Source organism: Anthonomus grandis, chromosome 1 (genome assembly GCF_022605725.1).
Source record: "Anthonomus grandis grandis chromosome 1, icAntGran1.3, whole genome shotgun sequence".
Lineage (NCBI taxonomy): Eukaryota > Metazoa > Arthropoda > Insecta > Coleoptera > Curculionidae > Anthonomus > Anthonomus grandis.
In genome coordinates, this window is record NC_065546.1 from 55,822,970 (window position 1) to 55,836,312 (window position 13,343).

General features: G+C 38.1%; 1 protein-coding gene and 1 pseudogene across 2 annotated transcripts; both read right to left on the reverse strand.

Moving 5' to 3' along the window:
• Window positions 1–667: 667 nt before the first annotated feature.
• Window positions 668–3,495, reverse strand: LOC126736415 (uncharacterized; annotated as a pseudogene).
• A 1,337-nt stretch (window positions 3,496–4,832) lies between these two features.
• Window positions 4,833–13,065, reverse strand: LOC126741176 (uncharacterized). Of its 2 annotated transcripts, XM_050447525.1 has the most exons (11): window positions 12,475–13,065; window positions 12,292–12,422; window positions 11,063–11,241; window positions 10,603–11,001; window positions 10,400–10,552; window positions 9,778–10,344; window positions 9,644–9,727; window positions 8,397–8,635; window positions 5,337–5,505; window positions 5,077–5,280; window positions 4,833–5,025 (listed from the first exon to the last, which is right to left on the reverse strand). In XM_050447525.1, exons 1-11 carry the CDS (start codon window positions 12,985–12,987, stop codon window positions 4,895–4,897), a joined length of 2,769 nt encoding a protein of 922 aa, XP_050303482.1. In that variant the 5' UTR covers window positions 12,988–13,065; the 3' UTR covers window positions 4,833–4,894. The 2 variants fall into 2 exon arrangements, with proteins under 2 accessions (XP_050303482.1, XP_050303491.1); XM_050447534.1 differs by lacking the exons at window positions 4,833–5,025; window positions 5,077–5,280; window positions 5,337–5,505 and adding an exon at window positions 8,121–8,294.
• Between the last annotated feature and the right edge of the window lie 278 nt (window positions 13,066–13,343).

Sequence of the window (13,343 nt, forward strand, 5' to 3'; positions counted from 1 at the left end):
CAAGTTTCGTCCAAGAAAAACTAAAAACACTGAATTTGTAAGTATATATACCTACTTTATTATTTCCTAATTAATATAGGTACTAATTTTAAAAAATAGGCAGTTTTTCATGAATTTTGCAAAAATAGGTTTTTGTGAATTTTGTGAATGTGAAACCTAAAATACAAAAAAACAACATATTAAAAATACATCGATGTCACAACACAGTAGAGATACCTTTTCTATGCATAATCATTTTGCCAAGGTAAAGTACCGTTGGACGTAAAATATTCGGCAAACTCAGCTCGTATTTGTTCAGCACTTGTAGCCGATTTTCGAGCTACTTTTGGAATGGTGGTTAATCCAGTTTGACCATCGGATTGTTTTCGCCATAATCCTTCTATTATTTGTCCATTTATCTCGCTATCAAAACTTCCATTTGGACTATACACATGTTTCGAAGATTGATTTTTTCTCAAATAATTGTGCAAGTAAATGCATGCCATAACAATATTTTCTGCTTTATGTGGTTCTAACAACATTGGCTTCCTTAAAACTCGAAACACCGCAAATAATATACCGAATACGTTTTCAACAATTCTTCTCGCTCGAGAAAGTCTATAACTAAAAACTCGTTTGGAAGATCCATTTTGATGAGAGCCTGGGTATGGTCTTAAAATATTATGTTTTAAAGGGAAGGCTTCATCAGCAACGGGATATGGTTGTGTCTTCCTGGTAAAACATCTGGATTTGGCAAATTAAGAGAATTTTCTTCGAGTTTTTTAAACAAAGTTGCATTTCTGAAAACACCTCCGTCAGAAATTCTTCCCTGACATCCAATATCGGCATATAGAAAGTTGTAATCAGCATCGACAAGTGCAAAAAGGACAATGCCAAATGTTGATTTATAATTAAAATAATTCCACTGCAAATTGGTGCTTGTAATTGTATATGCTTGCCATCCATGGCACCGAGGCAATGGGGAAAATTTCAATTTTCTTCATATTGGCGAGCTACTTTAAGCCAATCCTCAGATGTTTCGGGTAGCTGGAAAGAACGTTTTGATTTATTAAGGAAATAATAAAAAATAAAATAGAAAAAGAAAAAAGGTACAAAAATAAAAGTTTATAACTGCTGAATATTGTTATGTACGATGACAAACTATGCAGTTCCGGGTTCCGACTAATAAGCAGATCAGTTTAAAAATATGGGTAATAGCCGAGATTAATACAAACCAATTGCAATTACACAAAAAATTTTTTTGAAATCATAAACATTGGACCAATTATTAGACTACGTAATTATTTCTCAATTATTTGTTTAGAGGAGACCAATTTTGCCGGAAACACTGAATTAGAAGACACATCATCAAACATACATCAAGAAAACAGTGAACTTGTACAGGAAGACGAAGAAAATATTGAAGAGACACAAGTTCAATCAAATAATAAAATAAGCAAATGTAAATCACTCACAAATATGAAACCAAAAAATGTGAGAAGCGAGGATCCTCGAATAGGCGAGACCTTCAACATCTTGAAAAATATTGAAGCAAAGAAAGCCAGGAGGACAGAGAAAACGGAATCTACTCTATATGGGGAGTATGTCGCAAGCCAGCTTGAAAAGTGTGATCCACATACACGAGCTGTGGTTAAGCACAAATTTGCCACCATTCTTTTCGAAGCAGAAATGGGAACATATCGACATCTGCATTCTGCATCTATGCATCCAAACCCCAGCCCACAATGGAGTTACCCTGAAAGTAACAGTTTGGCGTTAACATCGACTCCGTTGCCATCACCTAATTATAGCCAGCAATCAGAACAGACATTCCAAGGAAAAAAAACATCTGGCTGGGATGCAACATCAGCAACCAATACTGACTCTACTGCAGGAGTTCTGCTCCAGGACTTGTCGCACTTGTGAAGGTTCGATTTAGGAATTATAAATAAGAATGCCAAATGCGCTTACACCATTGTATATTACTCTCTTCGATGATATCTGGTATATTAGTAGTTATTTAAAAACAGTGTTCTACATAATTGTCGTGCATACGTGTGCAATAGTATTGCATAAATATTTAACAATAATAATAATTCATTGTATAACAAATTAATATACAGTATGATACTTGAAAATAAATAACATATATCACTATTATATTATTGTACCACACACTCAGTATGGCACAACCCTCGACATCCACTAATGAGCCATCACCTGGACAATATGAACAACTATATTAAGTGCCGCAAGTAAAATAATACCTACTTAAGCACCTAATGTTTTTATAGGCTAAATTTTATAAGCAAAACCAAATAAAAATTTACCTTGATATATTCTTGTAGTGATTCAACTAAGGCCAAGCATACTTCTGGAATAATGGACGAGATTAATTGCTTCGATACTTTAAATGTGTACGCCAGACTAGTAAAGGAATTTCCAGTTGCTAGATAGTGCAGGGTAATGGCCAATCTTTCTTTAGCTGGAATAGGTTTTCGGCAATTGGTATTCTTTTTCTCAAATTTTGGAGCCACTAAATTAAGCAGTTCATCAAATATTTCTGGGGACATTCGGCAGAAGTTCCTAAAATGACCAGAGTCTTTATTCCGAAGCTTATCCAATAAATTACTCGCATTGTAGGAACGTCTGTTTTTATACGGTGTTGTCATCTGGTATTGAATCTCATATTCGGTATGGATTGCCTTTTTGGGGTTTAACCAATAAGGGGCTACTTAACATTATCTTTGTTATTCAAAAAAAAGCAGTTAGATACCTGTGTTCTGCTAAGTTAAGAGATTCTTGCAAACCCCTCTTCATTTCTGAAAATCCTAACTCTTTTTTCACTTTTTATCTTAGATACAGCTGCTCTTATTCACAAAATTCCCAAACTACCCTCTGACACTGGCCATTTGACTCGTCGTGTAAATGATGTTCCCCTACCTATTCCTACTTCTTCCCTTACCAAAAACTCATTAATTTACATAAGAAAAAAAATTTACAATCATGTTCCTCTGTGTGTTAGACATATATCGGATGTTAAGAAATTTAAAGGAGAATTAAAGTCGCTTTTATTGTCTAAGGCATATTATAACCTGGATGACTTTTTTAATGATAGGTTTTAACCTTGGACATGTTGGAAAGTTTTCTTTTTTTCCTTTTTTCTTCTCTAGTTTTGTCAACAAGTTTATCTTTATTTAGTAATTGATTGTTTTATTTAGTTATCTTTAATTTAAGTATGTTCAAAAAGTTTTGTCTTCTTGTGTTTAATTTTGTTCATTGTTTTGTCAATTTTTGAAATTGTATTTGTGTTTTGTTTTTTTTAGCTTGTAGGATGCTTGTACACAAGATTATTCTTACGTAATATAGCACATTTTCTTTCTTTCTTTCTTTCTTTCTTCCATCCACCAGCGTCTGCGCCTTCGCTTCTTATTTTTTTTTGTTGAGTAAATTATGTAAAACGAGAAATCCTGCACTTGCACACATTAAATCATCATCACTTTCGCTCGATGACATCTTTAGCTCGATGAAACATTGAAAAACCACCACACAATCAAAAAAAATTTAAAACCACCGAACCGCTACCAACGGTCTTCAATGCAACACTAAAAATTCGGTGTGGACGATGTTCTCAAATCCTTACCAACGCTTACCAATTCCAAGGCCAATGACAGCACATGTGCCGTTGGCGTTGGTCTACGTTGGAAACTCGGTCTGTACGCGGCTTTACAGGTTTTTTAACGGGGCATTGTCACCTTCGAGAATACCGAAGGAAGGTAAAACTAGAACAGACTAGAGTTCAGACTAGTGGCTGAAAATCGTGCTATATATACATCTTGGAGCTATGAACTTTTAAAAGGAATCATCCCGTCATAATTACTAGCCTTTATCAAAGCAATAGGATTGTACGAAGTACTTTGACTTCAAGAGGCCAACATCAAGCATCAATTAGGAAGGGCCACACAATAGATCTTATAGGTCGCAGTGTAACTTCACCCTTATTTTAATCTAATCCAACCTAATATTAATTATTATTATGATACATTAAATTGGAGACGTGTGCCTTAAGACACATGGCACTGTCTCAAGGTTGTCTACAATTTTTTTGTATTATTTGGCTCCTTGAAGGTCTTTTATCTACATTTTTAAAGGAGAATAGAGGTAATAAGATAAGACTGATCTGTATGTTTAACGTGCGTATTCATAACCTTTAATTAATACTTTTCTGTTTTATTCTTGTTCACTTGATGAGGCTGCTACGAGGCAATTGCCAGCACGATTTGGAGATTCGAGAAAACCGTTGGTATGTAGCATGTTCCCATAATCGACACTTACAGTAGATTAAATGAGTAAACTTTATAAAGTATTGCCCATGTTGCCGTACAGTTTTTTGGTCCAATGTGAGGGGTCAAAGTTGAGGTATTAAAAATAAAAATAAGTAATACTTCATTTTGGAATAGATGTTCTATTAAATGTTTCGGCTGTTTAGTTTAATGTATGTCTTTGATCAATAAGATGGCTATTCAGTGTTGCAAAGCTAAAAAAAATCTAAAAGATATCTATTTTTAAGACGTGACAATCGAAAATCTGATCCAAGAGTAGGATTTTGGTAACTTCCACTAAAGTGCCAATATCTCGGAAACCGTCGATTTTTTACTAAAGTTATTTTGTATATTTTTTTGGGTGCTTATGAGTTGCTCCATCAGCCCCTTCAGTATTATGGTTGACTTTACGGACTGTTTTTGACCCTGTATATAGGCCGTTTTAAATCAAAAGCATTTATAGTTATGAGGTTTAAGAGACGACGATCTTAAATTCCATATTCTATTAACACTATTGTCAACCAGTATGAATACAAAGTCTCAAAACATTTATTGACAAACCAAAAATCCTTGACAAACATAACTAAGAAAACTCATTTGTTCGGCGACTCGCTCTCCTCCAGCCCCTCTATTTCATATACGGACTCGCCGCTTTGCTCAACCTCCTCAAGGTCAATTTCCTCAGAAGATTCTTCGCTCAGAGATAGCTCGTTATCATCCAGTTCTGAAAAAAACGTGATTGAATATGTCAAAACAAACAGTACAACAAACGAACCTTTAGGCTTGGTCAACCCGCAGGTCTTATCCACCAATTGGTCCAGGCAACGTTGCCAATAGGCCGCGCAGCTGATGGCCTCGGTGAGAGCTTGGAGCGTGTCGTGCGCGACCACCACGTTGGTAATAAGATGGTCCTGTAAACACTTGGGACAACAATTGACCGCCTTTCCGTGGAAATTGTCCACGATACTCTGGGATAAATCTGGAAACAGATTGGGTATAAAATATATGGTAAAATCGCAGGCGATAATAGGAAACCTTTGACGTGCGCGCTGTACTGCCTCCAAGCCACCACGGACTCCTCGGTTTCAGCGATGAACTTCCTCCATTCGGCCTTTTTCAGGACTTTCGGCTGGCCGTTGGCTTCCTTCACTTCGCCGCGTACGATGGAGGCATACTCGCGGACTTTTTGGATTACGCAACTCATCTGGAAAAGCAAATAATACAATGATATACAGGGTGTTTCAGGAGAAATGGTGGATATTTTAGTATGTATTATTTGTATGTAGTAAAAGTTGGAAAAGTCCTAGCTCTCTTTATTCTACATGGGAAATGATTAAAAATTTTGAAAGATGTGGAATTTCAGGACCATCCTGTACCTGCGACAACCGGGTAAAAGGGATGTATAATTTATCTGCATTTCGAGTTTTATAAACATTAAGATCTCCAGATCTCATGTAGCTTGAAAGATTTTTAATTACTTGACATGCGCACTCCAAGATATAGATGTTAATTATAGTTAGAATTATTTCTTTTTTAAAAGTACCACGGCAAGTTTCTCTAAAGGAAAGTCGAAACATCGTACGTACAATGCGCTTTTGATTTATTAGCATTCTCCCAATACTGGAGGAATTACCCCAAGCTAATAAGGCATATGATAGAGTGGAATGCAGTGAGGCATAATAAAAGCTTTTAAGTGTGTATGCATCCACATAGTCTCGAAGTTGCAAGATGGCATAATTGCTGCAGGATAATCTATTGCACACAGATTCCACCTGAGGATCCCACGATAGATGTCTATCAATTACAATTCCCAAGAACTTGGTGGATTATTGTTGGATGAGGCTACTTGATGATTGCTCTCTAAGGAGTAAGCTCCGGTCCTGAATAGCTCGAATCGAAATGAAAACAATGAAATTGGCTCTCAAACTATTCAAACAAAGACCATTTTTCTGGCACCACCCCGCAATATCAGCTGCTATACACTTGGTGGCTTTTGAGTGAATAGACTGATAGTCAGTACCCGAGACAACTGCTGATGTATCATCGGCAAAAAATGTTATGTAGCTGGCATTAACTAGGAGAGGCCAAAATTATTCAATATATTTGTATAAAGAGATATTATAGCATCTGATGTAGAGAGTCCAGATCTGAATCCAAACTGATTACATGACAGTATAGCAAAAGAATCTAAAAATGCAATAAGTCTGCTTTTAAAAGATTTTTCAAAGATCTTTGAGGATACAGAGAGGAGAGCAATAGGCCTATAGTTACTCACTTCTGCTGTCTCCCCCTTTTTATGAAGAGGTATGACTACAGCTGATTTTTAGCTGTTTAGGAAAATAGCCAAACTGAAATGATAAATTCAGAAGATAGGTAAGTGGTAATGCTAGTTGTAGAGCATAACAATTTTTATTTAATCATCTTCAATACGAATAAATAAAAATTCGTTGTTAATAGTTCAGCGAAATAATTCGAAAATCTCACCGCCAACTTAAATACACTTCTCAGCTCTAGGAATAACTTCGAGTGTAGTTCTTTGGAGGGCATCATGGCATTCCTTAATACGAACAGCACAATGCATAATCTTACGGATTAACTCGTCTCGCTTATTTACTTGGTTCAACTTCATTTTTGGCTATCCCCACAATCCAAAATCTTGAGGAGTAAGATCAGGCGACCTTGGTGGCCAACTGATGGGAGCACCACGGCCGATCCAACGTATCCGCAAAAGCATTGTGTCACGTTCCTGTAAGACGCCATGGGAATACAGTGAGTCCAAGCAACGTTCTGTCGACAATTCTGCACGTTTACGGAAAATTGATATTCGATTCAGCAGCGACTTGCGGATTTTCATCAGACCACTAGTTATGGGTGTTGTTAATATCGTCGCGACTGAAGATTGAGTTATTAGTGAATAGTATTGATGAAATGAATTGACAGTGAGCAATTACTCAAAGACAAAATTCCAGTCTACTAGTGAGATCATTGGGTTCCAGGTGTTGAACCCGTTGTACATGAAATGGATGCAAACCTTGCTCAGGTAATATCCGCTAAGCCTTTACGTGAGGAACACCGGTGCGTACAGCAATTCTCCGTGTACTCGTTACAGGACTACCTTCTGCCGATTTAAGGATCTGTTCTAATTCATCTAAGGTTTGTTGACTTGCACGTTCGGATTTAAATCTGCTGGGTACACTATCAGTCTCACGCAGTTTGGCAAAGACACGAGTAAATACTCTTAGACTCGGTAATCGTCTGTTTGGAAATCGTCGTACCATAGTCTCTACAAGATGCTTCGGAACATCCGTTGCAGGCACCATAAATGCACACCATATCGGGATATTCTGCGTGCGTAAAGACCTGTGGCATTCTTAACACTTTGACAATTTTCGATGGCAATACTATAAATGCTGACTGATTCATGCAACTGTCTTCACCTATGACAATTTCCTTCTGCTATGCTCAGTCCTAGATTTACACTAGGGGCAGTCGAGGCAAGTGCCCAGGGCGGCTGAATTTTGAGGGGCGGTAAATCTCAAAAAAGAACAGAAAATATTTTCAACAGTTATACTTATAAATTACCATGGGGAATGTTTACATGTCAAATATTAAGAGTAAAATTTGCTTTAATGAAGTAATTGCGAAGATATCATCGAAGAGTTCGCAACACAAAAAGTCAGACGCGTCTTTCGATGAAAACGACACGGTCATATACATCTTTAGATTGCTATAGCTGTCAGATCGTTTTTTGATAATATAACAGTTAATAATATTTTCATTGTCTACATGATCAAACAAGTCTGTACCTACCCTAAGTTCGCAAGCTAAAATCATCTCAAAAAAAAGGGCGGCATTTTTCAAAGTGCCCAGGGCGGCTTTTTTTGTAAATCCGGGCCTCGCTATGCTAGACCAACTTCAAATAGCTGCATCTTAGCAACTATTGAGATTAGGCCATGTGTATAATATAAGCTTTTTTATTCAGAATAATCGATACTAAAACATACGAAAATATCCACCAAAATTCCTTCTAAAACAGCCTGTATATAGAAGGTCGATCTTCGTTTTGCATTAGTTTCTGAATAGTTTAGTACTTACCCACTGAGTCCAGTTATGAGCGTTATGGGTAATCTCCAGCAGCCAAACCGCCCAGGTCTTAAGGGACAAACAGCAAACCGTATCGGGCGAATGCTCGAACACTTTCGAAGGCTTATGACCTTTGATCCATCTACCGTCAAGGGCGGGAACACCCGGTTTCGCACCTCCGGGTGGATAAATGATCTCTCCCTCGCCTCCCTCCTCCATTTCGAACTCGAACTCGTCTTCTGTAGCGCCTTCTAAGGTAAATCGTTCAAAAAGAATGTACAATATTGTATACCAAATTATACTATCTGAGCATGCTAATGCAATTAAAAATCTTATTTCAGATTTACAAAATATTTATTTAAAATCTAAGGAGCATCCTCTAAAAATTAATCCTATGAAGTCAGCTTTTTTGATCTTTGGTGAGGAGTATCTTCCATATAATAACCATAGTATCTCTATTGGTGGCAATACGATTCCTTCTAAGACAAGTTGCAAAAGTTTAGGTATTTTATTAGATAAAAAGCTGAGATTCAAAGATCACATTTCATTATTATTAAAGAAATCCTATGATCATTAAAAATTATTTATGGACAAAGACATTGCTTAAGTAAAAAAATAAAAACCATGCTTTGCGAGTCTCTAGTCTTATCTCATTTTAATTTTTGTAGCCCTATGTTAGCCCATGTTTAGATTATGCTGATCGAAACAGAGTACAAAAGGTTCAGAATAGCTGCCTTAGGTTAATCTTCAAATTTCTCGTCCAAACCCGATTGTAAGCTATGCACATAAGCTTACAAAAATTAGGTGGCTAAATATGCAGAACAGGTTTATTCTACAAAAAAAAAATGCTTCTTCTATAAAATCTAAATCGCATGTAACGCAAGCGCACTAATTTCACTTTGTATGTCATGTGTCATTTTGCTAAATTTTGTTTTGGTTTTATTATTTTATGGGGTGGTGGCACGAACTTATAAATATACCTGGACTGCTAATGCATATGGCCACGATACCCAAAAATGACCACTGTATGGTATTTAGAAGGTAAAAACGATTTCGACAATTTTCGGTTTTTTTTTGGATATATCCGGAGATATCCGGAATTTGAAAATTTCTTAAACGTCATTTTATTAAGCTCCAAATTGCGCAACTTTGCCTCCATATAACCGACCCCGTAACTCTCACGGTTTTCGAGATCCCAATGGTCACCCGCAAATTTGGAACACCCTGTAGTGACAGCAATAAATTATACGTTGTTTTACCTTCGCCTGGGATGCTCGGATATTCTTCAATGCCGGGTTCTTCGCCCTCATACCCCGGTAATGTTTCTTTTGAACTACCGATGCCTGTAAATATATCTTTTTATAAACCACTGGATGGCTATAGAGTGTTTTACCTCCTTCTCCTTCTTCTTCCCCACCGGGAGTGGGATATTCATAACCGCCCGATTCGCCCTCGTCCTCGCCCTCTTCGGCAGCGTCTCCACCACCCGGCGCTTCTTGTTCACCTTCTTCACCGGCTCCTTCTTCGCCCTCCTCACCGCTAAGGCCAGGTTCTTCTACACCTCCTTCGTCACCAACGCCCGGTCCTTCTCCATCTTCCTCTTCACCAACGCCAGCTCCTTCTCCACCTTCATCGTCACCAACGCCAGCTCCTTCTCCACCTTCGTCGTCGCCAGCGACAGGTTCTTCTTCGCCCTCTTCTTTGCCAGCCTCACCTTCTTCTGCCTGGTCATCACCTTCTTCTCCGGAAATGTCGCCTTCTTCGCCCGGAGTTACGTCTCCGGGACCTTCACCGGGTCGTTTTGTGCCGAGCCAATCGCCTAACATGCATGCAACTTGCCGTATCTTCTCCACCATCGGGTCGTCCACTTTGTCCGGTTCGTTTCTGATCGCCCAGTCGAGCATGATCTGTTCCAGGAAGGGTTTTCGTGGACCCTCGGTGGTTAATTCGTCTCGCAGTTCTAAATCGGGTAATTTCGTTAAATGATGTGTTTTGTTTGATCACAAGGTGGATACCTTTAAGTTTATTTAGTACGTCAATGTACTTGACTCCGGGAGTTTTTTCATCATCGATGTGGCCCTCCAGGAACTCTTCTGGACAGTTGCTAAGAATCTTGATTAGTTTTTCCAGTAAGTCTTGATCTAGTTCCCCTAGGTCTCCTTCGCTTTCTAAAAGAAATTGTCTGATGTCTGGACTGGTTGAGTTTGAGATCTCTTACCTCCATCTTCTCCGAACATGCCAACCTCGCCTTCATGATCCTCGGGCCTGCTCGGTTTTTCATCTTCTACGCCAGGTTCTTCCCAATCGATTTCATCTTCACCTCCTGCTACCCAAGGACCTGCAGCGGAACCCTCTTCGTCTGAAGACAATTCGTATTCTTCCGATTCTTCTGATTCTTCTTCTTCACTCTCTTCCCCTTCTTCGGATAGGGAGGGTATGGACACTGGAGGGATGTCTTCTTCAGATTCTATTGCCTGAACATCGACAAACCGGGTCAAGGTATCGATCCAGACAGCGAGCTTATCGGACGTTTCGATAACAGTTTTTTGGAAGTGCTTTTTGGAGGTTCTGCTGGGTTTTTTTAAGCTTTTCGTATGCTCCAAGCGGTCCAAAATACCTGTGTATATGTGATTTATTAAGGATATAATACAGAAAGGTTCAATTATAAGGCAGGTTACCATCTGAGAGGAGCAACTGTTTATAATTCAGGGTGAACAGAGGCTCGTCTTTGATGTAATCCAAGATGAGCTTGGCCAGGATGTCGATTTCAGATTTCATCCAGTTTGAATCATTTTCCTTTTCTAGGCGTTTCTTTTTAGCCAATCTACGTTTGGCCCGTAATGCTTTACGTTTTTCTCTGTAACAAAGAGATACATACTTGATTCCGTTCCTGGTTGATATATTCCTGGGCAAGCTCTATGGCTCTTATTGATATCATTAAGGAATAGTTTTGTTCTTCCAGGAAGTTGAAACAAGTGTCATAGTTGTCAGCTGTCAAGAGATTTTAGTTGTCTTTCAAAATGATGGCATTTTTGGCAACTATGACGTTTGAGACAGGTGACTTATCCACCAGACTGGAAGAACATTCTCAAGCAATTAAAGTACTGGGATTCTAAATTACGGTTACTCGATATGACTGATTCTAAATAAAATTTTCAGTCGTGACTGTCTTGCGGATTTTTTAACGATTTGTCGACGACACGCTTGGGTATATCGTATACACCAGACGATATAGGTTCTTCCTTTTTTAATAGGTGCATAATGTGACAGCATCCTTTTTTAAACGTATTTGTTTTATTTATTGTTTACCAATAGTCATACCAGGCATTTTTAGTTATTATATATGTTATCTATGATACCAGGTTTTCATTAGTATATCAAGAAGCTTTCTTAAACACAGCAACTAATAGATTTAATTCGACCCTATTTTTCACAACCTTCTTTAATAATAGAGGCAGAGGAAGTAGAGTTACCATTGAATGGGCAGTTTTAGTATATCAAGATTTTATGCCACAGATTGTTACCAAAGAAGCATTGGACAAGATTTTAAATTTGGAATTAGCGAAACTACTACAAGTCGTTGGATCCATAAAATTACTGAAATTATCACCTTGCTATATTCATTAATTTTTTAAATATAGAGAAATTAATAAATTAACATTTATAGAGAGATCTAATTTCCCTGGTGTTCTAGGTCCTCTGTCAAATATTAGGGAAAACAACAAATATATACCAAGAAACCAAAATCAAATCGAATAAAACGAGTTTAGCCGACGACTGCAGATTTTAGAATCACCCTTCTCATCACGACTGAGTCGCGATCGAGTCGTGATTTTAGAATCCCAGCCACGGTTATTTTATTAAAACGCCTGAAATAGTTTAAAAGATTTCATAGTTTTCTACATACTTATCTAGTTTTTTGTAATAATATCTGGCCTCTCTAGGATCCAAATTCTGATCAGTATGTAAGATATCGTCAAAGCGCATCAGCATTTCCGCCGGTAGAAAGTGCTCATATTCTTTCCAATTGGCAAATACCTGCAGAGTTAAGCGTTTATATAAATGTTTTTATGAAAATTTAAACGCCTACTCTTCTCTTATTTGGTACTGCTAGCTGAATGAACCTGGGAGGACAAGGTTCCAACTCGCATCTCTTCTTGTACTTCTTAGTTTTGGGCTCGTCGTAAAACTTCGGATTTGGCCTGGATAAATAATCCATGTACTTGTTTTGGGGCCACACGTTGCGGTCCAGTAAAGACGGTTTCTCTTCCCGTTGCTGTTGAATCTTTCGTTTCTTCTTTTTGGGCTTCGTCTCGTCTTTTCCGCCCTTCTCGCCGTCACCGCGGTCCGCTTCATCGAGCGTTTGACGTAAGCGATCGGTCGGTACGTGTCCAAGAAGCATCTCGGCCCGGCACAATTCGAAAGGGATGTCGATGGGCGAGTGCATCGGAGCCATCGGTTTCTTTTTCTCCTTTTCTTTGTAATGCCTATAGGCCATGCCCCAGACGAGCTCATTTTGGATGTTTAATAGTTGTTCGCGGGTCGCCTCGGCTGATCCACTCGCATGCGAGTCGCAACCGGTCATTTGCGAACAAATCGACATATCGAACGAGAAATTTAAGCAGTAATTAAATGGAAAATTTTTGTGTTTTATTCACTGTGTCAGATTTGACATATTTGTAATTAAATGACGTCACATGAATAAAAATAATATTAATTATTATCTAGTGACACGCCACTGCTAACAATGTAATTTTAGGACAAGCCCTCTATACTACAAAGTGTCATTTGTATAGTTCAGTTCAGAGATCTATTAGAATCTTTGATGTGCCGCGAATAGTCCGTGTGCCGGTGTTGCTTGTATTGTCCCATGACATGCGTGTTTAAATCGGAAAATTTTATGTAAATGGAGTCATAAAGTAATATTCTAAGCGATATTTAATCATTCCATTAAATAAA